Source organism: Physeter macrocephalus, chromosome 8 (assembly GCF_002837175.3).
Source record: "Physeter macrocephalus isolate SW-GA chromosome 8, ASM283717v5, whole genome shotgun sequence".
NCBI classification, from domain to species: Eukaryota; Metazoa; Chordata; class Mammalia; order Artiodactyla; family Physeteridae; genus Physeter; species Physeter macrocephalus.
In genome coordinates this window covers 3,706,071-3,731,607 of record NC_041221.1, presented here as the reverse complement: position 1 = coordinate 3,731,607, position 25,537 = coordinate 3,706,071, and the positions used below count along the sequence as shown (strand labels likewise).

Genomic DNA, 25,537 nt, shown 5'->3' with positions numbered 1-25,537 from the left:
TAGAGCGCAGGCTCAGTAGTTGTGGCGCACGGGCTTAGTTGCTCCGTGGCATGTGGGATCTTCCTGGACCAGGGCTCGAACCCGTGTCCCCTGCATTGGCAGGTGAATTCTTAGCCACTACGCCACCAGGGAAGTCCCCAGTAAGGTTTATTAAAGGCAAAAAAAAAAAAAAGAAGACATTGGTTATTGTCCGCTCTGATACAGAACTATGGGGTTATAAATCTGAATGTGTGTTTAGCTCCTAACTACTGGCCTAATTAAAAATAAGTGGTAATCGTCATCGTTCTGTGAAGGCCTCTGCACGTTCAAAAATGGAGGTGCTTAGCATGGTCTGAGGGTGGAGTTTTTGGCCCTCTGACATCAAAAGGTCACTGACTCAACATTCACACATGCCCAGTTGGAGGGTTGGTGGTCCTAACTAGTGTTAACCAGTTCAGCTTGGTCCTATCCAGTCTTAAGCAGCTCATCTCCAGCTATACGCAGCTGACTCCAAGTCCCTGGGAAATAACTTGGACAAACATCTTATTGCTTAGGCTGCCTGCTGCCTGGAGGATGTGCAAGTCTTAAAATGACCTTGATTAGTGAAGGCAGGTGAAATGGATTTGACTGATAATTACCCACAGTTTAATTATAATCTAAATAAATCCTTTATTTGGAAGCAAAAAAAAATAAGTGGATGTGGCTGAATAGAGAGATATGTGATAAAGAATGTATGGCACGTTACAATTAGGATGTGGTCCCAAATCCCCCCTGAACAATGCCATGGAGGGAGTGAGTATAGAGGACTTTCAATTAGGTGACTTGAGTTCAAATTCTAGTTTGTTCCCCTTCTGATTTTGTGAGCCTGGATAAGTCACTTAGCTATTATGAGTCTCTATTTCTTATGCTACAGATGACCCAGATTCCGTTAATAGTTAATGAACGCCTACTAGGAGCTAGAGGCTGTGCTAGGAGAGAGAGGTCCAAGAAAGACAAGACGCATTTCCTGCCTTAAAGGAGCTCAGGGATTAGTGAAGAAGATACAGTCTATAATAGACATTTTCTCCCTCATAGGTTATTGAGGGTGTTCAGTGATGTGTATGAAGGGACTTGAAAGCCTAAAATACTCAATAAATGTAAGCTAATGCTGCAGCTCTTGAAGATAATGACTTTACAAATAATTAGGGGCATCTGAATAGAGTACTCAACTTTTCCCTTTCTCTATGTTCCCAAAAGTCAGGTAACAAGAAAGCAATTCAATGTAATTCCTTGTGACTTTCTAAAGTCTTTTGCGTTTTCAACAAATTGAATGGAGATAATAAAATCTATCTTGCAAATCTAAAAGAATGTATGGCAGCATGTTGACAGTTGTAGAATCTGGATGGTGGGTATATGGATGTTCACTGTAAAATTCTGTCATCTTTTTTGTGTGTTTGAGAACTGTTACACTAGAAAGTTGGGGTGGGGGAGAAAGTAGATGCTACACTTTAATCAGCTTAATTTTTCTCAGTTTGTTTTAGGTTTGTTATTTTTGTTTTAAACTATCTGTTTAATTTCACTGAATTTGTTACAGATGCCAGAGTGGTACAGTTCGAACAAACTGCTTGGATTGTCTTGATAGAACAAATAGTGTGCAGGCATTCCTTGGCTTAGAGGTAAAAAGAATAAAATATGTCTATGCAACTTGTATCAAATGCCTTTTTCAGTGCTTTTGTAATATTTATGTTTCTCATTAATTACTTTTCACAAAATGAAGTTATGCTAAAGGCATTCTTTACTTCTCTTCTAGTCTTTTTCTTTGGGGGAGGGGGCAACATCTCTTTTCATTTAAATATTTCCTTTATCTGTTCTAAATACTTTCTTGAGATAGCGTCTGTTTCCCTCTATTGTTCCTTAACTTTCCCTTAAAAAAAAAAACCCTGCTATTTATACTATTCCAGTAATTGCCTCTTCCGCCTGTCTTTTGGATAAAGAAAAGAAATGCATGTGTAGTGTGTGTGAAGAAAAAAAAAAAGAAATACATGTATATATTTGGCCTTCATTCTCTGTGTTGTCTTTTAAAAGTCTTTTTGGAATGGGGGAGGATCTGTTTTCACATGTACAACCCTATAGGATTATATTTTCGACAGAGTCTGATCCAGTGCCATTTACATGGCATTTTCAAATCAGTAGCTACAAAAAGCAGGATCAGATGAAAATGTCATTGTTAGAAGGAAACTGAATGAGAGCCAACTTCTGTAACAAAGTCTCTGTTTAAAAGTTTTTTCCTTTACTATTTATATATCAAATTCAGTCTAATTTAGGCATAATCTCAACTATTTGACAAACTGTGTAGCAATGCTGAGATTTCTAGGTCTTGCCTTCAGTTAGGTTCATAAGGCTCTTGTGGGTCTTCATTTAGTTCCATAGGAACTTAGCATAGTTCTCACATACTATGAAAAACAGGAATAGGAAGTAACAGGTTCTCATTTTCTCTAACAAATGATCTTAAATTTGGCCAGAATATTGGTTAATTAGTTACTCTGCAACTGAGGGTCTTTCTGTCTCGAAATGAAAGTACAATGTATAGAACTGTCTACTACAAAAATGTATTTTTCACGTAACTAACTAAATTTTACTGCTTTGCCTTTTTTGAAATCTGTCCTTGAGATTTACTTAGAAAATGCAACAGAAATAAAAGTAAAAGCAGGGATTTGGTCATAGGGATGGAGTTTATCACACGGCTCAGGTTTGTTTTGAGTTCTGTTCTGAAGTGGCTAAAAACATTTAGTTAGATTCTGAGAGTAAGCTTAGTGAAATACTTGAACATCTTCATTAAAAGTAGAACAAGTGGGCTTCCCTGGTGGCGCAGTGGTTGAGAGTCCGCCTGCCGATGCAGGGGACACGGGTTGGTGCCCCGGTCCGGGAGGATCCCGCGTGCCGCGGAGCGGCTGGGCCCGTGAGCCGTGGCCGCTGAGCCTGCGCGTCCGGAGCCTGTGCTCTGCAACGGGACAAGCCACAGCAGTGAGAGGCCCACGTACCGCAAAACAAACAAACAAAAAAAAACAAAAAAAAGTAGAACAAGTGTTAGAATCTGACTACCCACTGTTTGTTGTTAGGTGTCAGAATACTCCCTAGTATAGCCGTTGGTTGACTGGTTACAAAATATACTGCTAATGTAGACAAAACAAAACTACTTGTAGTGAAGACCACTTTTGCCCAGTTCCTTGAAGAAGGGGAGGTATAAATGATAAAGGAGATGCTGAAGGCTGATTTTGTTAATACTCCATGCCAGCAAAGAATAGCCCTGGTGTAGGTCTCTAGGCAATCAGATAAACCCAGTACAGGGTTTTTAATATCATTTTAATGTTTGATCCCTCTATAATTATGGATAATGTCCACTTATAGACAAGATAAAAGAAAACACAAATGGGAAGGAGTTAAGAAAAAATGCAAGGCACCGACTAGATTCCAAATAAGAGAAAGAGACTGGATAAGGATTATGCGTTGCTTTGCCTTTGCCAGACTTCAAGGCTAAGAGTCATTCACAGTAAAGACCAATAACTTTTCTAAACACTTCTACTGTGATGAAGGAACTGTGGGAGCCCAGAGATCCTTGCATTCCTTGCATGCTGTGTTCTCCCTTATATGCTTTACCGATACGAATTTTATACATTAGAAGCTGTCGTGACTTTATTCAGAGATATGACTTACTTTTAAAATTTTGATAACAATTCAAGAGCAGCTCTACTTTTCTCACAATCTCCTGACCTTAATTACCCAAATGTGTAGAACCAAATCCAAAAATTAAAGAAACTTCGTTATTTCTACATATATTTAAATAAACTAGGTAAATATTGATATATTTCTCTGCTCCAATGCATGCTGTTGTGTATTGTTCTTTTAGGTGAACAAGATAAACTAGTCTGATTTATAGGGACATTTTTTTCCTTTTTTTTGGCTGTGCAGCTTGTGGGAACTTGGTTCCCCAACCAGGGATTGAACGTGGGCCCTCGGCAGTGAAAGCGGGGAGTCCTAACCACTGGACCGCCAGGGAATTCCCCATAGGGACATTTTGATAAGCTTAATATCATTTAAGCAGAAAGAAGTTCTTATTACTGCAAGGGAATATACTGAGTTACTTGTAGGTTTCATTGATGTGATACTTACTTTAGAAATTGACATGGTGGGAAATAGTAAACTTGTGTTTTCAGAATCCAGACCCACAAAGTCCTGTAACTGTAAACTTTTGGTTTGATTCTGGTAGTTCTTAAAAAGTCACATCATAATGAATGTATTAATATACTTATAAAAGTTTCTCTTTTGCTATTTTAGATGCTAACTAAACAATTGGAAGCTCTCGGCTTAGCTGAAAAGCCTCAGCTGGTGACTCGCTTTCAAGAAGTTTTTCGATCCATGTGGTCTGTGAATGGTGATTCAATCAGTAAGATTTATGCAGGAACTGGAGCTCTTGAAGGAAAGGCTAAGGTAGATCTAGATCTATCATAACATTATAAAAGATCCTTTTTCCTTCTTTAGTAAAGCTTTAAATGGACTCTTTTTAAAATTAAAATAGTTTGGTTTTTATAAGGTATCTGTTTTAGAATTCTGCCTTATCATGCTTTCATGTCCTCTTTAACACTTCTATAGTGGATACTAATGATTGAAAGGATAGTTATTTCCCTAGGTTTGAGGGACATGTATATATGACATATTCAGTTGTTTAGTGATAATCCACTAGGCTTAGATATGTGTTCCTCACATTTTTTAAATGATTTTTCACCTGCATAATATCTGTTTTACTTTTCATATTATTTTGATTAAAAATATGTTTTTTTTAAACCTTTGGTTTTGTGTGTGTGTGTGTGTGTGTGTGTGTGTGTGTGTGTGTGTGTGTGTGTGTGTGTGGCCGCGCAGCACGGCATGCAGGATCTTGGTTTCCTGGTCTAGGGATCGAACCCAGGCCCCCTGCAGTGGAAGTACGGAGTCCTAACCACTGGACTGCTAGGGAATTCCCCCAAATATGTTTTTCTTTAAAAAAAAAAAAAAATCAGAGACTTCCCTGGTGGTCCAGTGGTTAAGATTCCACACTTCTAGTGCAGGGGGCATGGGTTTGATCCCTGGTTGGGGAACTAAGATCCCACATGCTTGCTGTGTGGCATGGCCAAAAAAATTTTTTTTTTTAATTTAAAAAAGTAAAACAACAAAACAAAACCGCCCCTCCCCCCCAAATCATAGTCTTCCCAATAAAGAGTCTTGTCTCATTTGACTTTGTTTCCCCAGCACTTGACACAGTGCATTCTTTTGGATAGATGTGTGATAAATGCTGGATGGACCAATAAATCAATGGGCAGTTTATGCCACACCCACTGTGAACCGAATGCTATTAGGGCTTAAGTTTTTATTCTTTTTCTTTTCTTACCTTGAAAAGGAGGCTATCAAAATGTGCAAAGGAAGTGTGAAATATGGACCTAATTATAAGTCTGTGCCTCATCATTACTTTGATCTACAGACTACTTTCTCCTTTAGTATTTGGCCCTTACTGAGGGACTTTGGGTGCATACTTGAGATATTTTTCATTATTTTATATACTTAAATATTGACCTTTTATGGCTCCTGGCCTCCATTGAATTTATTAATACTCTAAATCCCTACAATTTCTGAAATTATCCAAGAAATAGAAACAGGGACACTTACCACTTTTATAGTTTCTTATTTAGCCACTTCAATATAGCAGCTGAAGTTCATCATCACAAAGTCTTTTAATTTCCAAATCTTCCTCCTCTTCTGTGTCTCATAAAGTGTCATGCCTCTGTTCAGAGGCATTGGCCTTACCTGCAAAAGTTCCTTTTGTTCAACTCATAGAAATAATTTGTATTGACATTTACAAATATTTACTTCTTAAATGGTCCCTATTTTTGAAAACCCAAGATTGTTGAACTTTCATGTATTCCTTTTGAATAAAGAACGTTAATTCTTGCTTTTAAACCTGATTCTCTACAACTATTGCTTAAAATATTCTTTTATGTTCTGCCTTTTTGTTTCTGCAGTTGACTATCTATGTACAGAGGTTACATACATTTTCAGTGGTCTTTTATCTCTAACAAAATAGATATGAAATTTTATGTATTACATATTCTAGTCTGAATTGAACTAAAATCTAATGTCTGAACTGCTCTTTCTTTTCCTTTCTCTGGGTTCCTTTTGATTAATTGCCTGATAATGTGAACGGTGAGTCTCTTTTCACATAATGTCATTTGCATATGTTTTATGGAAGGAAAAACATTTTAAGCTTCAAATTCCTGTTATTTCTTTAAGGAATAAAAATTACATATTGCTATGCACTATCAAATGTAAATTAGATAGCTAGTGGGAAGCTGCCGCATAGCACAGGGAGATCACCTCTGTGCTTTGTGACCATGAGAGGGGTGGGATAGGGAGGGTGGGAGGGAGGGAGACACAAGAGGGAAGAGATATGGGAACATATGTATATGTATAACTGATTCACTTTGTTGTAAAGGAGAAACTAACACACTATTGTAAAACAGTTATACTCCAATAAAGATGTTAAAAAAAAAAAAAATTAAAAATTACATATTGCAAACTAAAGTTCTTTTTCTAAAGGGCAAGAGTTTTTTTTTTTAAATCATCAAAATCTGTAAGATTAAATTATCTTTATGGTAGCTAACACACCTGAGTAAAATGTATGTTCATTAGAAGTTATAATCGGCTCTCTCACTGTAGGAATTGGCATATATTTATTTTTATTACTTATATTTACATAGGCAAAGTGACCTAAAATATACAAACCGTAGTTTACATGTTACAGACTAGACCTTTGTTCTCATATTCAATTTTAGTTTTAACTAATATAAGTTATTGGGAGCAATTTCAATTTTATTTTTCTGCTATTAGAGTTCTTTGAAGTTTTCCTGAGAACATGCAAGTGCAGTGTATCCTCCTTTATCCCCCCTGCTTCTCCCCACCTATCCCATCCATCCCCAAGTCTAAAAGTTACTATGTAAGAAGTAATTTCCTTGTCTTGAATAAGTACATTTCAGTTTATTTCCTTTATAGTAAACAGTTTTAAACTTCTAAGGCTCTAGATATCATTAGTGGATGCAGTTGTGGCACTGAGCTTCTTCTGTCTCCGTGTGCAGAGCTGTTATCCAAAAGAGGGAAAGAAGCAGTGACATCTTGAGGCATTTTAATGTGATGGTTTGATATTCAAAATAGAATAATTAGGTCCTTTTTATTACAGTAAAGTCATATAAAACTTATTTAAAGTTTCAGAATACCTATTGAATAAAAACAATTTAGAGTGAAAGTCCATATGCTTTTTTTCCCCAACAGGCTGGAAAGTTAAAAGATGGTGCTCGTTCTGTTAGTAGAACAATTCAGAATAACTTCTTTGACAGCTCCAAGCAAGAGGCCATTGATGTTTTGCTACTGGGAAATACTTTAAATAGTGATTTAGCTGACAAAGCTCGAGCCCTTTTAACTACTGGAAGTTTGCGTGGTATGCGTACTTACTTTATATTTTACTTTATATTGTTTATATTCCTTCTAACAGTCCAAGAGGTAAATATAAACTTATTTACGTAAATACTTTTCAGATTGAGTTGATCAAAGTAGTTTTGGAAGGAATTTCTATCCATGTAATTTTCTAAAATTGCCTTCTCCAAAGGAAGTTTATCTCTCCTAAAATGTCTGTATCATTAGTGGAATTATTAAGCTAAAACCGAGGCCCGTGCATGTTTTCTTTTATAGATTATGATTGAGGAGGGAAATGGTTTAAGTATTGCTAACTTTATATAAGGCAGGAATTCATAAAATATTCAGCTAGTACTTTCAGTAGGGTATTTAATAGTTATGTAGAAAACATTGCTTTATTGAAAAAAACAATACCTTTGTTGGTTATTTTGCTAATCGCCACCCCAAAAGTTTCTATAACTTGGTCCTACCTTTTAAATGCTATTGTTTGAATAAGCATTAAATCATATTAATAATTTTAAAATGCTCATTATTGGACACTATCATTCCTAATTTTAATATTTGACATAAATATATGGCTTTCAGAATGGCTGTTTATCTTTCACTGTGTCTTTCATTAAAATCAAAAGAATTTGAGCTCATATCAGTGAGCGTATATTAAGCAGTATCGTGGGAAAACTCAATATACATTGTAGATCTTAATAGACTTCCTTAATTTCATATTTTTTTCTATTTTAACACTGTAGCACTCTGAACATTTTCATTTCTTCTGTTACCCCCCGCCAAACCAAACCTTTCAATTTTTCCCTGTTCAAGTAGGAGAAATTGTTCTTCATCAAATAATGTACTCTTGGGTCATTACTTGGTCAAATACGTTATCATGGATTCTTTCAGAATTCTGCATGGTGCTGAAGGTAGTTAATTACAGTCAGCTCCTCAGGGATCTGTGAGTGGGCTGGGGACTGAAGTCTGCGAAAGCTCGGAAAACCAGAGTCTGATCTTAGCTACTGCTTTTAACGTCAGGCGTTCTTCCTGGCTTCCAGCAGTAGACGCTGACTGATTTGTGTCTTATCACCTCTTTCCACCTGTGCCTACTTTGATATGGAGGCATTTATCAGCAACAACTGAAAGTAAGCCATGAAGGAAAGAGAAGTGAGGGACCTGAGTAATTCCCAGACTTGATCATCAGTTTTTTTGGGTTCCTGCACATTTTACTATATGAAAAATATACCCTTAAAAAAAGTACAGTCAGTTCTGCTCTAACACTTATTCTGAGAATGGGAATTTTGTTCCAACATGGATGCTATATCAGGGAACATATTGAGTATAATGCCAATTCTGCAGTAGTTTATGCATGATTTCACTGGTGATAATGCTAGGGAAATGCAGAAAGCTGCACCCAGCAGAACTGAGTTGGGTAGAAATATACACAACACACATACACATGTGCGTACACCTGAGACATCTCTCTCCCTCCGTTCACCAGACGTAGGATGAGCCAGATCCATCCATAACTGGTGTTAGAACTTACCGTCCAATTGCAGAGACCCCTTCTCCCAGGATTCACAATTACTTAAAGCACAGGCCTCCTGCTGCCCATTTCTATGAGCAAACCTCAGGTCTTTGTCAAAATGAAGTGCCATATTTTAGACGTATTCGTACATTCCTTAACCATTTAACATGAGTAAAATTCTGCTACCGTTTTTATATTAGGTTCCTATCTTTCTTGGCACGTCATTGCCGAAGTGTTTGAATGTTGTGCCCGAACCCCATTTTTGCCATAAGCCCTGTGCCTGTGGGAATTTGCACCATTGTGCCTAGCATGGTGATTTTGCTGGAATGTATATGTTTTGTTGTAACTGAACTGATTGTACTTATCAGCTGGTGAGTCCCAGAAAGAATACTACAAGGTGTATGTTAGGGCAGTAACTTCAGTATTTCAAAGTCCTCCAGCCTCTTAGGTTTTCAGGTTCATATTCTCCCTCACAAGTATATGCACGTGCACACACATAGACTTACATACGGGAGTAGCCTGGAAAGCAGGCCTAGAACCTTCTGATTGTGAAACTCTGGATATCACTGAGTCCCCATAGGATTTTTCTTAGATGCAGAAGGTTTGCATCAGTCGTTGTCATTTATTTTTATCTTTGGTGTCCTGCAGCCATCAGAAAAAAATTAACTCATCAAACTAAATCAAAAGAGAAAAATGAGGCCGTCTGAGAATGTTTTGTCATAACATTCTAGACTTCAGCTGTAACTTGCTGTTTTACTAATGATTCTTTGTTTTCTTCTCGATGCATCCATAGTTTCTGAACAGACATTACAGTCAGGTACAGTATAGAACATCAATCTGTAAATAAAAGCAACTTTTTCTCGATTTTTTTAAAAAGTTGATGTTGTATATAAATAAAGCTGCAAATAAATGGAAACTTTATTTTGCCCTCCGAATCTAACATGATAAATTGATACCTTGTTTTAATCTGAGAAAAAAATTTTAAGTTTGAGAAAACTAAGTATTTCATTTAGAAGGAAATATGCAATGCTCTTTGTATTCCTGTAGCAAATGCTTAATTCCAATTAAATATAGGTCATCTAGTTTTAATTTCACTTTTATATTTCATTGAACAAACATTATTAGTGTTATATCTTACTCTTTATAGGCTACTGGAAAAAACCCAGGTGTGCCTCTTTCGGATTAATGCCCGAGTACTGTGATATTTATGACTACTCAACAGTGCTTCTCACACATAATATTTTAAAAGGCATTTAGTGTACTAAAATATGATCAGAAATCTTTTAAAAAGCATTAAGATTGCTAACAAACTGAGAAGAGTTAAGTGTGTAAGACCTAAAGGTCATTATTTTTCTTGCCTTTCCTATTCTTAGGAATCTCACGCCTTCATTCTCTGAACAAGGTTTATGATCTTGTCTTTAAACTTGAGTCTGTGGTGAAATGAGCAAAAGCTAAACTCTTGCCAGAAATTTAGCTGAAAAAGACTTTCACTTAAGATTTGGTATCCCTTAAGATTTGTTTCACTTAGTTATTGTTCTGAGTGTTTTGAGAAACTATTGGCAGGTTTTTTGAGAAGGATGGAGGAAGAGAGCACTTGGATATATTTTTGAGTTACGCCATGAAATCCATTTTCTGAAATGGTATGGTATTTAGGGATGGATATCTGTTTGAACATAGACTCATTTCGTTCTGCACATTAAGGTGCCAACCAGTTAAGAGTAAACTAGGAATTTTTTGTAAACTTTTTATTCCATTTGTAAACAGACTTTAGTAGCTCACCCAACGTGGCAACATGTTTTTGTTCACACAATTCATTATTTGTCTTGCTGGATATTTTAAGCTGTTAAATCATTATAGAACTTGTGTTTTGGTGTAGAAAGGATTGGAGACGCTGATTTCCTAGCAGTAACAATGGCAATGACTTCAATTAGAAGGACCAGTGATAATCTGTAGTAATAGAGAATTATTCTTTATCCAGGTTCAGCAGGCTTTCAGTTAACCATACCAACAGGCCAGAACAAATAATCTGCTTTCATTACCACCGGACACCTCTATATGAGTAATCAAATCAAATAGCAAGAGGGCTAGAAAGGTGCACGTCTGCCCCTGGGAACAGTGGGGACGTGCTTGTCATCTAAATCAGCACTCCTTGCATGGGATTCACAGGTCAAACTATTTTCACTCTAATCCGAAAGAGGTATTTGCCTCTTTCACTCGTTCTCTCACAAGACTGCTTGCTGTATGTACCTTGGTATCCAACAATAATAATTAACATCATAATAAAATAAGATCCTGTGGTGAAAGGTGAGCACCATTGTGATTTCCCTTTCCTCTTGCCAGTTAATTGCCCGTTAAGGGCATATCCTCTGTCTTTAGATTGAAGTCCTGTTAAGGCTCTATTGATATAAGTGCCAAGGATTTGACTTAACCTAAATGAAGCACGGTTTAGGAGGAAGAAGGATAGGTGGAAGTCCAAAAAATAGGCGGCGAAAGGATTGAGGATTCAAAATGTATTGAACATTTATTCATTTAACCATTACTTACTGAGCGCTTACTAGGTACCAGGTGCTCTACTAGTCACTAGGGATATTAGACCAGCATTTCTGCCCTCGCGGAGCTTCCATTCTCGTGAGGGTCCAGTGGCTGAGCAGTGAGGGAACAGGGATGGGGTGGCAGGTGAGGGCAGAAAGGTGGGGCAGGTTGTTTGGGGCCTTGCAGAACGTTTGTAAGGACTTGGTGTCTCCTCTGAGCTGGGAGGCGTTTAGTCATGGCTTCGTCTCCATCCTCTCATTATCGTCCATAATTTGTGTTTTTGTCAGGGAGCCATTATTCATCAAACCACCTGTCAGTAGCTAGAATCCTAAATGTAATGGTTCTTGAATGTTTTTGTTGGGGGAGAAATAACATATTTTTACTAGCCTCCGAATGAAAGCTGTATGAAAGTCAGTTGCTATATTCCTAAAAATGTGCAGTCTCTGCTTTTGTATTTCATAAAATAGTGTACCATTTCAGTGAAACAGAACTGTTTGTTCTGCATGTTTTTTGTTGCTGCATTAATTTTGTAATAGTTTTTTTACTTGGGCTATTGTACTTAATGTATGATTTTTTTTAAGTTGTGTTGGTTAATTGCGTTGTGCTGGGCTCTGTGTTCAAGGCTGTCTTTTTTGTGCTTATGCATGTATCTGATGCTTCTGTGTGCTGACGGTGGTAATTGTACTTTCCAGCCATCGTTTCTCAGTCATGAAAATCAATTTTTGTAAATGGTTAAATGCGGCCAAAATTCTGTTGTGTTTTGTTCTCGATTAGCATCTTCTAAAGTTCTAAAGAGCCTGTGTGAGAACTTCTACAAGTATTCAAAGCCCAAGAAAATCCGAGTATGTGTGGGCACCTGGAATGTGAATGGCGGGAAGCAGTTTCGCAGCATAGCTTTTAAGAATCAGACCCTCACTGACTGGCTTCTCGATGCACCCAAGTTAGCTGGCATCCAGGAGTTTCAAGGTTGGCTTTTTATAATATGGATTTAATTAATTAACCCTGACTGTGATTTATTAATCTAGAAAAGAAATGTGGCACTTCACAGTATGCATTACCTTATAAAAGAAACTGGGATTTATACATTTGAAGACCAACATTCTTATAGATAAATATGTTCAAATCTTAGGTCTTTTGTATTCCTAGACCTTTATCTACCACTTCATGAGAAAACATGGTAAAATAAAAAAATCCTTTTCTTTGTTATTTGAGTCTCAGGAAATTGGATCCGTACGTAAATTGATATCTTTAAGGTAACTACACGTATAAGAAAAACTAGTTCCGTTTTTATTCTTTAGACTGATACAAAGCGAGCTTATTTTATGATTGATAATTTTTCAAATTTAATATGGTCTGTTTTTCAAATACAGTCCTTTATTTGCTAAGGTAAGAAATAGGGTGGACCATGAGCAGTGGCACAAAACTTGTGCTGACACTTGTTGGCCCTTCACACTAAGCACTACTGATTCATCCTTGTAAAGACTTGTCACTCAGTGTGGTGCTCTGCCACCAGGCTCTCCATAGCCAGAACCAAACATTAAGCTGAGGATGCTCGTGTTAAGATTTTAACTAGAATCATGGATTTGAGGCCTCCTTTGTTTAAGTCAACTTTAATTCCTTTTTCAAATGGTACACATTTACCAAGTGTTATTTATGAAGGTGATGTACATAGGAAATACTGTGAGATGCAGATTTTCCTTTTTTAGTTGTCTTTAATCAGTCACACCTTAAACGCTGGGAATTTCCCTAAACTTTTATTAAAACGCCCCTTTTCATCTACATTGAACCTAACTTGAAACTGTTGTGGTAGTAGTAATAATAACAATAATAAAATAACAGCTAATATTACAATTCTAACTACTTTACATCTATTCATTTAATCCTTATAACAGACCTAATACACCGTCACTATTATTATTCCAATTTCACAGATGAGAAACTGAGACACAGTAAGAGAAGTGACCTCTGCCCGGGGTCATTCAGCTAGTAGTGACACAGCCAGGGTTTGCACTCAGGCAGTTTGGTTCCAGAGTTGGGCCACTGCATTTTATTTGTGAACTCGGGCGAGTTGCTTAGGTTCTCCAAAGCCTCAGTTTCCTGTCTGTAAATAAAAGGCAAATATAATCTGTCTCCTAAGGTGTTTGTGTAGTAAATGAGAAGATTTGTATATAAGCCTTGCACGTAATAGCAGTCAATAAATTTTTTTTTTCTCAGTATTTGTTCATAGTATTTATAAGCTCTTTCTCTAGCTATTTATCCTCATTTCTGAAGGCTTGGGACACCCAAAGTACCCTGGGGTTGCTTATCTAAAGCAGCTCTGTTCTCTTTTGGTCTTGTCAGCTATGAGAGAGCTAATGGCTAGAACAGAGGGGTTACTCTGAGCCCCTGACCCTTCTCATCTTCCTAGATTGCTTCCACTTAGGAATCTTCAAATTTAAGTGTAAAAAATCCCTCTCAACTGTTTCCTCTAATTTGAGACTATTACTCAGCCACTTCATTATTTGCACCCTTTCTGAAAAATTTCTTTCCCTCTCCATTTTGAGTCACTTTAGCCTTTGAGAAGCGGCTTGTTTCTCTGCTGTCCCAGGTACAAACTTTAGCAAGAATCCTTTCAAAATGATTTCTGAAAGGACTTAAGGATCTTCAAGAATAACAGTCTTAGATAGGCAAACTTAGGTCACCTAAATGGAAGCTAAATGGAAAGTAATTTTGTCCCCCTCGGGGGGTTTTGCCTTTAATTTGAATTTGGTTAAACTTGAAACACAAAAATGGACTTTTTTTTTTTTTTTTAGTGGACTTTTATGAGATCTGATGTTGATCTTAGTTGTGTTGGGGGGTAGGGGAGTTGCCATTTAACGTAAGGCCATCTCTTAAAAGTCTCTCCTGGATGCTTCATTGTAGATAAAAGAAGTAAACCAACTGATATATTTGCCATTGGTTTTGAGGAAATGGTAGAGTTGAATGCTGGAAACATTGTGAGTGCAAGGTAAGCCAGCCAGGTAACACACAGGGAAACTTTCTAGTTGACGGACATGGGGAGCAGATAACTAAGTACTTGTTACAAGGACAGATTGAGAGAATATATGTGAAGATGCTTTTTAAACTATAAAATAGCAGTTCTCAAACTTTTTGGTTTCAGGTCTTTCTACACTCTTAAACATATTGAAAATCTTAAAGAACTTTTATTTATGTGAGTTTTATCTCTTGATATGTGTCACATTAGAAATTAACAATGAAAAATTTAAAACATTTAATTCATTTAAAAATAACAGTGATAATAAACTCGTTACGTGTTAACATAAATAACACATTTTCTTCCTGAAAAGTAGCTGTTTTCCAAAACAAAAATTTACTGAGAAGGATGGCATTGATTGATAGTTTTGCAAATGTCTTTAGAATCTGGCTTAAGACGGCTGTATTCTCACATCTACTTCTGCATTAGTCTGTTGCAGTATGTTGTTTTGGTTGAATTATATGAAGAAAATCACATAAATATGTAGCTGGAAACCAAAATATCTTAATAGCCTTTTCAGATCATTTCTTCTCTGATACCACTTAACAAATAGTTTCCCAAAGGTTAGTTGCAGTGTGGAATCTGAAACCATAGCGATGACCTTTTTGTGCTCAATTATATTAAAACATTGGTCTATCTTTTACCCTTGCATGATTTTGAAACATCCTGTGTTGGTCATTTGGAACATATTAGTTCACTGAGTTATGTAGAGCTTCCAAATTTTGACACATTTCATTATACAATATTAAACATTATATTGGTTAATTTCATCACTCATCTCATCAGCAAATTCTTCAAGTATGTGGAAGCTGTCAGGATCGGAGTAGCAGATACAGGTTTATCAAGATTCTCATTTTTGCTTGAAAACATAAATTTTATCATTGGAAATAGACGCTGTATTTTTTCCCTTGAAAACACAGACTTGGCTGAAAAACTGTTTGCCAAATACTCTAAATCTGAATAACCATAGTCTGTCCCTCATTCCTTCTTATATTCTTATGAAAAAAGGGGCATTTCAGCTCTGAACTCAAACTATCAGGTGCTTTTCTCTGAAACAACCGTGGTGTATGCATTCAGTATGCAGCAGAAGTGCTTGATGTGTATTGTCCATTCATCACACAGAATACTATAAAGATGGGACTCAAGGGTTGAACTTTGACAGAATTAATAACGTTTACTGCTTCATCAGGATATTCTTAGGTGAAATGGCATTTTTTTAAACTGTGAGCGCATGGGGGTAAAGATTATAAGGAATACTAGTACAGTTTGGTGCCTGGATTCCTGCTAAGACATCAGCACTTTTACTTATTGTTTTTGCACCATCATGCAAATGTCAATACGGTGAAAAAGGCAATCTCTTAGCGATATTGGGGAGACAGTTTCGACCTCATGGGTTTTAGGGATCCCCAGGGATGTTCCCCAACCACAGCAGAGAACTGATGTTCTGAAGTGTTATTACAAATACAGATTATTTTAGTGAAATTGAAAGCTTAAGGGTTTTAAGAAATGATGCTTGGGCTTCCCTGGTGGCGCAGTGGTTGCGCGTCCGCCTGCCGATGCAGGGGAACCGGGTTCGCGCCCCGGTCCGGGAGGATCCCACGTGCCGCGGAGCGGCTGGGCCCGTGAGCCATGGCCGCTGAGCCTGCGCGTCCGGAGCCTGTGCTCCGCAACGGGAGAGGCCGCAGCAGAGGGAGGCCCGCATACCACAAAGAAATGATGCTTGCCTTAAAAGTTGAGTAGTTGACCATCTTTTGTGACTTTTTTTTTTTTTTTTAAAGAATCTTCTTCTTTTTAAAATTTTATTTATTTATTTATTTAATTTTTGGCTGCGTTGGGTCTTTGTTGCTGAGCGCGGACTTTTCTCTAGTTGCGGCGAGCAGGGGCTACTCTTCGTTGCGGTGCGCGGGCTTCTCATTGCAGTGGCTTCTCTTGTTGCGGAGCACGGGCTCTAGGCGCACGAGCTTCAGTAGTTGTGGCTCGTGGGCTCTAGAGCACAGGCTCAGTAGTTGTAGTGCACGGGCTTAGTTGCTCCACGGCATGTGGGATCTTCCCGGACCAGGGCTCGAACCCGTGTCCCCTGCATTGGCAGGCGGATTCTTAACCACTGTGCCACCAGGAAAGTCCTCTTTTGTGACTTTTTAAAAAAGATTTTCAGAATCAAATTATGGGCTGAAATAGTATGGTTTTATAGTCATCAGTCTTGAAAAATGACAACTTTCTTCTTAGCTAAAGTGAATAACAATTTATACAGGGAAGTAGAAAAGAATTCCAACTTCATTCATTTTGCTGTTTGACTCTTTCCTGAAAATACAGATTCTGGTCTTAAAACAGAACATATTCTCAGGGCTCCCAGTACCAAACACATTGTTCAGTTGTTGTTCTAAGTAGAGATTAATCAAATTATTCTTTAATGAAAATGGTGATTATTCATTCATATATTTAACCAGTATCTACAGAGCACCTACCCTAAATGCTAAAGATACATCAATGAATAAAACAGGCAGATATCCCTACCTGTGTGAACCTTCTTTTCTAGTGAAGGAGACAGACTGTAAACAACTCGAATAAGTAAGTTATATAGCATATTAGAAGACGGTAAGCGCAACCGAAAGTAGATAGATAGCGGTCAGGGGATCGGGCATGTGGAGGTGGGGAGGTGTGTGTGGTTTGGAATGGAGTGGTCAGGGTTCATTGAGAGAGCTGAAGAAAGGGATGAAAGCTATTGTTCAGTTTTCAGAATCCAAGTCTTAGTGGTGGGGTTGGTAGGGAATCCGTGCTCTGAATTTGTATTTTGGAGGCAGTATGGCATAGCGTTAGATAGATTAGATGGATGGATGTGAGGTCGTATTCTGGCTTACCGTTTATCATTTGTGTGACCTGGAACTACGAGAAGATTGTTTTTGCTCGCCATTGGAGGTCCTTGGACCCAAACTTAATACTCTGAAAATGTATAAAGAGTAAGACTCAAGCATTTTTTCTACCTTCTTTGTACAAGCTGTGTTTCAGAATAACTGAATAGTTGATAAGAGAGAAGTTGTTTATAGAAGAATTCCAACTTATTACAAATGCCCTTGGAATGCTGAAATTATGAAGTCAACATGTTGTAACCCCTAATGAAATAATGGATCTAGGCAATGATTATCAGTCGATGTTAAAACCTTAGAAGAAGGATCAGTGGAGGAACTTTTTGTTACAACGAGTCAGTTGTCACGGTCCTAACACCCTATCAGGTGTAGTAGCACAGAGATTAGTTCCTGCTATGATGCAAGGGTGACTATACCACCTGTGAGGTTATTTTTGCTAAAACAAATCAATAAGATTGAATGTTTCTTAATCAAGCTTCTAGAGTAACCAGTTTAAAACAAACCTGACAGAGGGACAACGTACCATGAAGACACATGAGACAAATCCAGACTGTTAAACATCTTATAGACAAATAGCCCAGCTTCTTAAAAAATAAATGGCGTTAAAACGAGGGTTGGGTGAGCTGAGAGACTGCTAAAGATTAAGAGAGATGAAGAGACAAGCAAATGCAATGTGTGGACCTTATTTGGACCCTGTTTTAAAGAAACCAACTGTAAGAAGAGTTTTTTAGATAATCAGGGACATTTAAATATGAACTGAGGGCTTCCCTGGTGGCGCAGTGGTTGCGCGTCCGCCTGCCGATGCAGGGGAATAAATAAATAAATAAATAAATAAATAAATAAATAAATAAATAAATAAATAAATAAATAAATAAATAAATAAATAAATAAATAAATAAATAAATAAATAAATAAATAAATAAATAAATAAATAAATAAATAAATAAATAAGAACTGAGTATTAGATGATGTTAAAGAATCATTAATATTTGAGTGTGATAACGGCATTGTGACTACGCTAGAGGTGCATACCAAAGTGTTTCTGGGTGAAATGGCCTATGTCTCAGATTTGGGTTAAAATATTTCAGGTTTAAAAAAAGGGGTGGCGGTATGGAAGAAGAATGATTGGCAAAATGTTGATCATTGTTGAAGCTGGATAATGGGTATATGGTGGTTTACTTTATGATTAATCTCTTTTTTGTGGATGTTTAAAATTTTCCATTATAAGTTTTTTTTAAGATATAATAACCCATAAAAATAAGAAAAGGGGGGGGGAATGTATCTGGAAGCATGTTCTTCTCTGTTATCCCAATGAATACTAAGGAAAAAATAAAGTGTATGAGCTTGAGATTACTCACATGGTGAGCACTCATTTAATCAGTAAGCTCATATTTTCTTTGTAAGGGAGTCACAGGATAGACCTTGAAGTGTGGGTGTTCTTTTGGCTACATTTTGGGTGTTCCTTTTTAAAGGAAACAAACAAAAAAGCCCAGCCTGCATAAAGACTTCACTGTTGGTGTGGATTTCGTGACGTCAGTAGTTTTAATAAATGTGGGCATATAAAGGTAGAATTGACAGCTGTCTTATAAAACAGGCTGTATTACTGTCACCATCTTTTTGAAGATTCCCTTTTTAATATTTTCTGGTAGCACAACAAATCAGAAGCTCTGGGCCGTGGAACTTCAGAAGACCATCTCCAGAGACAACAAGTATGTGCTGCTAGCCTCCGAGCAGTTGGTGGGCGTCTGTCTGTTTGTTTTTATCAGACCACAGCATGCTCCGTTCATCAGGTCAGTAAACAGATCGCTCTCCTAAGGCTGCTTCCTAACATCAGATAATAAAAAGGCCTGGCATGTTTGTGGCTTCAGAGAAACACTTGTTCATGGTTCTTGTTTTTAAATGTGCTTTTTTTTTTTAATTGAAATATAGTTGATTTACAATGTTGTGTTAGTTTTTAGTTTCAGGTATACAGCAAAATGATTCAGTTATACATTTGTATATATATTTATTCTTTTACAGATTCTTTTCCCTAATAGGTTGTTACAAAATATTGAGTATAGTTTCCTGTGCTATACAGTAGGTCCTGTTGGTTATGTTTTATTTTATTTTATTATTTTTAAAAATTTTTTTATTGGGGTATGATTTGCAATGTTTTATTAGTTTCAGGTGTACGGCAAAGTGAGTCAGTTATACATATACATATATCCACTCTTTTTTAGCTTCTTTTCCCATATAGGCCATTACAGAGTATTGAGTAGAGTTCCCTGTGCTATACACTAGGCCCTTATTAGTTATCTATTTTATGTATAGTAATGTGTATATGCTAATCCCAAACTCTTAATTTATACCACCCCCCTTCTCCTTCGGTAACCATAAATTTGCGTTCTGTGTCCGTGGGTCTACTCTGTTTTGTAAATAAGTTCATTTGCTTATAAGTGATATGGTATTTGTCTTTCTCTGACTTCTTTCACTTAGTATGACAATCTCTAGGTCTATTCATGTTGCCACAGGTGGCATTATTTCATTCTTTTTTGTGGCTGAGTAGTATTCCAGTGTATATATATACCACATCTTCTTTTCTTTTCTTTTTTTGTTTATAAAGTAGTCCTTACTCTTTTTTTTTAAACTTTTCTGAAGATTTAAATTTATTTATTTAAAATTTATTTATTTATTTATGGCTGTGTTGGGTCTTTGTTGCAGTGCACGGGCGTGTATATGCTAATCCCAAACTCTTAATTTATACCACCCCCCTTCTCCTTCGGTAACCATAAATTTGCGTTCTGTGTCCGTGGGTCTACTCTGTTTTGTAAATAAGTTCATTTGCTTATAAGTGATATGGTATTTGTCTTTCTCTGACTTCTTTCACTTAGTATGACAATCTCTAGGTCTATTCATGTTGCCACAGGTGGCATTATTTCATTCTTTTTTGTGGCTGAGTAGTATTCCAGTGTATATATATACCACATCTTCTTTTCTTTTCTTTTTTTGTTTATAAAGTAGTCCTTACTCTTTTTTTTTAAACTTTTCTGAAGATTTAAATTTATTTATTTAAAATTTATTTATTTATTTATGGCTGTGTTGGGTCTTTGTTGCAGTGCACGGGCTTCTCATTGTGGTGGCTTCTCTTGTTGCGGAGCACAGGCTCTAGGCGCGTGGGCCTCAGTAGTTGTGGCACGCGGGCTCAGTAGTTGTGGCGTACAGGCTGAGTTGCTCTGCTGCATGTGGGATCTTCCCGGACCAGGGCTCGAACCCGTGTCCCCTGCATTGGCAGGCGGATTCTTAACCACTGCGCCACCGGGGAAGTCCCTGTACCACATCTTCTTTATCCATTCATCTGTGGATGGACATTTAGGTTGCTTCCATATCTTGGCTATTGTAAATAGTGCTGCAGTGAACATTGGGGTGCATGTGTCTTTTAGAATTATAGTTTTCTCCCAATATATGCCCAGGAGTGGGATCCCTGGATCATATGGTAACTGTATTTAAATGTGTTCTTGAGTAAAGAATCACTGATAGTTTCACTGTACTCTTTCACAGGCTTGCCCTCAAAGTGCCCCACAATGTGTAATGTTATAATTGTGTAACAGACATTCCTATTTTCTTATGCACACGGAACTGTTGGAATTTCTGATCTCTGATTTAGAATTCTTCCTTTTAAAGGGATGTTGCAGTTGATACTGTGAAGACTGGAATGGGAGGCGCAACTGGAAATAAGGGAGCGGTCGCAATACGAATGCTGTTCCACACCACAAGCCTCTGCTTCGTCTGCAGCCACTTTGCTGCAGGACAATCGCAGGTCAAAGAACGAAATGAAGATTTTGTGGAAATAGCGCGGAAGTTGAGTTTTCCAATGGTAAACTCTTGCTGCTTGTTTTTGAAGAGGAAGCTTTGAAATATGTTTCAATTTACCCCAAATTCTATATCAGTTTTTGAAAATTTAAGGTAGTTCCTAGAAATGGCAGCATTGTTCACCTAAATATTAGACACTTCATGTGTAATTACCGTGGGGTTAAATAAATCGGGCATGGCAGGGGTGAGGCAAAGAAAAAGTTGTCAAACATTTTTTTAATTGATTGTTTAAAATTCTCTCTCTTTGCTTCCAGGGGAGGATGCTGTTCTCCCATGACTACGTATTTTGGTGTGGTGATTTCAACTACCGAATCGATCTTCCTAATGAAGAAGTGAAAGAGCTCATAAGACAGCAAAATTGGGATTCTCTTATAGCAGGAGATCAGCTTATCAACCAGAAAAATGCTGGACAGGTAGATACATACTTAAGATACTTGCATTGGGAAGAAGGGGACCTTTGATTATGAAAACATACTTTCCTTAAAGTGTTGCTTTTTTTTTTTTTTAACCTCTTGGAGTCTCTTTATATTTAGTAAATATATATCTATAGTTTAACAGATAGAAAATTGCCTTCTCTTTTAAAAAAAGAAAAGGAAAGGAAAACTGATAATAATTTCCAGGAGGAAAAATATATTGTGTCTCCATAAGATTCACTTTCAAGTAGAAGAATATACATTTTTTCTTTCAGTAATAGCGAATTTAGAATCTTACTTGTCAGGGCTAGAGCTTTTTGGCTTTAAGATCCTGTGGTAATTTGCTTTATTTTGATGTTGTTGTTTCTCATATCATCTGCCTTTTTGAGACTTGGTTCTAAAAACTTGTGACCACAAAAATTGGAAGAATTTATTTAAAAAAATTTTTTTTACGCAGAGGTGATTGAAGCCTCTTGATATGGTATCTTTCTGGTCATCAGACTTAAATTCTGATGGATACCATGTAACCTTCTTAGGCCCCAATTCCTCATTTGAGAATAAGACATCAAACTATTTGATTTCCAAAATCCCATACAGTTCTAAATGTGTCATGTGGCTCAAAAGTCTGGTGGAGTTCCATTGTTCACGTTTTTGTATTTTGCTTAATCAAATGTCAGACAAGTGGCATGATAAAACCCACATCTTGGGTTATTTTTTCTTAAGCTCTGTTCCATTCAGTTAGAAGTGTTCATCAGAGGCACATAAATTTCATGAGTCTCCAGCACATAATAGACATTTAATGCATGGCTGCCTGAATGAAAACAGAACGTTTTTTTCCTTTTCGCATAACTTACTTTTTGTATGTTTATTTTAGATTTTTAGAGGATTTTTAGAAGGAAAAGTAACCTTTGCTCCAACATATAAATATGATTTGTTTTCTGATGACTACGACACCAGTGAAAAGTGCCGCACCCCTGCGTGGACAGACCGTGTCCTCTGGAGAAGAAGGAAATGGCCTTTTGATAGATCAGGTTGGGAAAGTTGGGAAATGGACTTGTTCATTTAAATGAGCTAGTGCACATTTTACAAGGAAGAAGGGAATGATATAAATATCAAATAAGGCTAGGAGGACTACTTTTTTTTTTCAACACAGGTTATCTAGAATAAAATAAATTCAATTTAAGTATAAAACTTAAAAACGATTCTCAGACCTGCTTGAGAATACTTTAATTTTTCAATCTATTTTCTTTCAGTGATGTAGTGTCATACAAAGAGAAGCAGGAAAACATTTTTACAGAATTGTCAACTGAATGCTAATTAAGATTTCTAATTTGAATAACTCAAGTGGTTTGCAGATATTTTGAACTGCTACTTGTCTGTTCAATTATTTTTGAAACACTATCTGGTCACAGGCCTTTAAGTAGCCTCAGAGTAAAGGCTCATCTTAATTTTAACTAAGTAAAGCATAACATGAGAACCTCACCAAGAAACCTTTTTAACGTAACGGTGTCTAGACTTCCTGCCTGTTAGCAAGTGTGTCTGGCTTCCCAGCCTCAGACAACTGAAGCCAGTGAAATGAAGGAGCTCCACATGATCGGTCATGCTCAGGTGGCTTCTCTTATGTTTTGTTTTATTCTGACTGCAGCTGAAGATTTAGATCTCCTAAATGCTAGTTTTCAAGATGGAAGCAAAATCCTCTACACATGGACTCCTGGCACTTTGCTGCACTACGGAAGGGCCGAGCTGAAGACTTCTGACCATAGGTTTAAACAGTCTCTGTATTACTAATCGTGCTTGAAATTTATTTGAAATACATCCTTCCTTAAACATTCCTAACACATCTTCCTTCCTTTATGCCTAAGGCCTGTCGTTGCCCTGATTGATATCGATGTATTTGAAGTGGAAGCTGAAGAGAGGCAAAACATTTATAAAGAAGTAATTGCCGTTCAGGGCCCACCAGATGGTACGGTGTTGGTCTCAATCAAAAGTTCTCTACCAGAAAATAACTTTTTCGATGATGCTTTGATTGATGAACTTCTGCAACAGTTTACACATTTTGGTGAAGTTATACTCATAAGGTAAGTAAAATATTTATTGTCCAAAAGCAGCTCATGATTTGTAAATAATATTTTCTGTGTTAGAAATCACTTTATTTAGTATTTGAATAGCATATGAGTATTTGTATTTCCGAACTAAAGGCGAAGCATACTATAGAAATATCATTCAAAGAGCTCATAGGTTTTGAAACTTGACTTGCTACTTAGAAAGTTTAAAGTTGAGTCGTAAAACTTTATATGAACAATTGATGACAAGAACAGGTGCACATTTAGATGCGTTCTCTCAAGATTCCTATACGCTACAACATGTAAGCCCTACGGAAGAATGAACATGTGATTGCTATTTCATTTTTTTAAGGAGTGAGAGGAGTAAAGCGGAGTGACTTTTCTGCCCTCGGTTTAAGAAATTTGATGCTTTCTGTAATTTTAAGTCGTTTAATTTCCATCTGATGGAGGAGCAGCCCTGCCAGGTGAATAGTCAGGAGTCATTCTTTCCCGTCTTGGTTTCCATCACTGACTTGACCATCTGCCTTTTGCAGAACCAGAGGCCTCTTGTGTGGTTTAAAAAAATGGTCTATTCCAAATGCCCAGCAATCTTGAGAGACTGAATAACAGGTATTGAATTCCATAGGGAAGAGGTACTATCAAATTCCTTTCCGTGCTCTTCATCTGTTTATTTAGGGATGTTTTATAGCTATTTAGTGGGCAAATCTCTATATTAGGTGCTGTGGCAGAGCATAGGACAAATGGAAGACCCAATTCCTGTTTGGAATCTAGGGAAGATCAGCACGTGTGTAATGGCTTTCGTAGATGCTAAACAGAATACTCCACAGAATGAAGATGGGGTAGTTTCTTTTGGAGTGAGAAGCATGCCTGGGAAACCTTACTCCCCTTTCTGAGAGTAAATGGGCAAATAGAGAGGAAATTGTATTTAGACTTAACCTGAAATCGTTCGACAAAGATCTACCCCAAAGGTTTAAAATGAAACAGAAAATGTCTAGAGATCTTAAGACTCTAGCGAGTACATGGTGAAATCTCCAGATGACAGTAAGCTTTGCCAAGTACAGAAATGCCAAACCACCGGGAGCGTCACATGGACTGTGTGAGGGGGCAGCACAGTAGCAGATAAACGTCCTTTTGAGCAAGTTAAAATATTGCACTGGGCTAGAGAGAACCCAAAGTGTGCATGAGGGCTGAAAGACTGATGCAGGAAAAGGACCTGTCTGCCTTTATGCTGGTCTGTAAAGAACTTGGTGTTAAATTGGAGCTGAAAACTTTCCCCAAAATGCTTGTTATCATTGGAAAAAGTATTGGTAACAAAACAAGGCATTATCCTAGCATTATAAAACCATGCCGTGCCTCCTCACCTGGAATATTCTGGTTGTTGTTACACCTCAGACAACCAAGTTAGAATAGAAGAAGCAGACGATGAAAGTGAACAAGGACAGGACGACTGTCACTGGTAGGCTAAACTGATCATCACTTTTTGCTCTGGAATAAGGCAACCATTAGGGAATGAGTGAAGTCTTTATACGTAAGTAAGAGATCCCCTGGAAATGTAGATGGGGCAAATTTAGATACTTATATTAATTGGGGGAAAAGTCTAGAAGCTTTTATCCTCTTGAGTGAAAAAAAGGAAGAAAATACAGCTTCTAAAAGGTCCTACATAAATCCATGGCTATCAGAACCAGAATCGCTTGTTAAAGTTCAAAATGTATAGGGGGCACATTGCCAAGTTAAGGATAGGACCAAGAAATTAGCCCTGCCACATGGCCACAGACGCTTCGGTACCACTGTCAGAGAACAAATAGGGTTTGGCGTGGGGGAGGCTGGTGCAGCGTAAA

The 25,537-nt window shown here is 37.3% G+C and overlaps 1 protein-coding gene across 4 annotated transcripts in view; it reads left to right on the top strand.

The window, feature by feature from the left end:
- SYNJ1 (synaptojanin 1) overlaps nt 1-25,537 on the top strand; it is an 84,727-nt gene that overhangs the window by 33,794 nt on the left and 25,396 nt on the right. For 2 of the 4 annotated variants that reach the window (XM_028492615.2, XM_028492614.2), the window contains exons 10-20: nt 1,553-1,634; nt 4,294-4,446; nt 7,321-7,477; nt 12,272-12,463; nt 14,399-14,483; nt 19,024-19,164; nt 21,035-21,227; nt 21,478-21,636; nt 22,511-22,667; nt 23,282-23,399; nt 23,499-23,714. In XM_028492615.2, the coding sequence (XP_028348416.1) occupies nt 1,553-1,634; nt 4,294-4,446; nt 7,321-7,477; nt 12,272-12,463; nt 14,399-14,483; nt 19,024-19,164; nt 21,035-21,227; nt 21,478-21,636; nt 22,511-22,667; nt 23,282-23,399; nt 23,499-23,714 (1,653 nt within the window). Of the gene's footprint in view, nt 1-1,552; nt 1,635-4,293; nt 4,447-7,311; nt 7,478-12,271; nt 12,464-14,398; nt 14,484-19,023; nt 19,165-21,034; nt 21,228-21,477; nt 21,637-22,510; nt 22,668-23,281; nt 23,400-23,498; nt 23,715-25,537 lie in introns of all 4 variants that reach the window. The other 2 variants (XM_007100604.4, XM_024120168.3) reach the window with 1 other exon arrangement.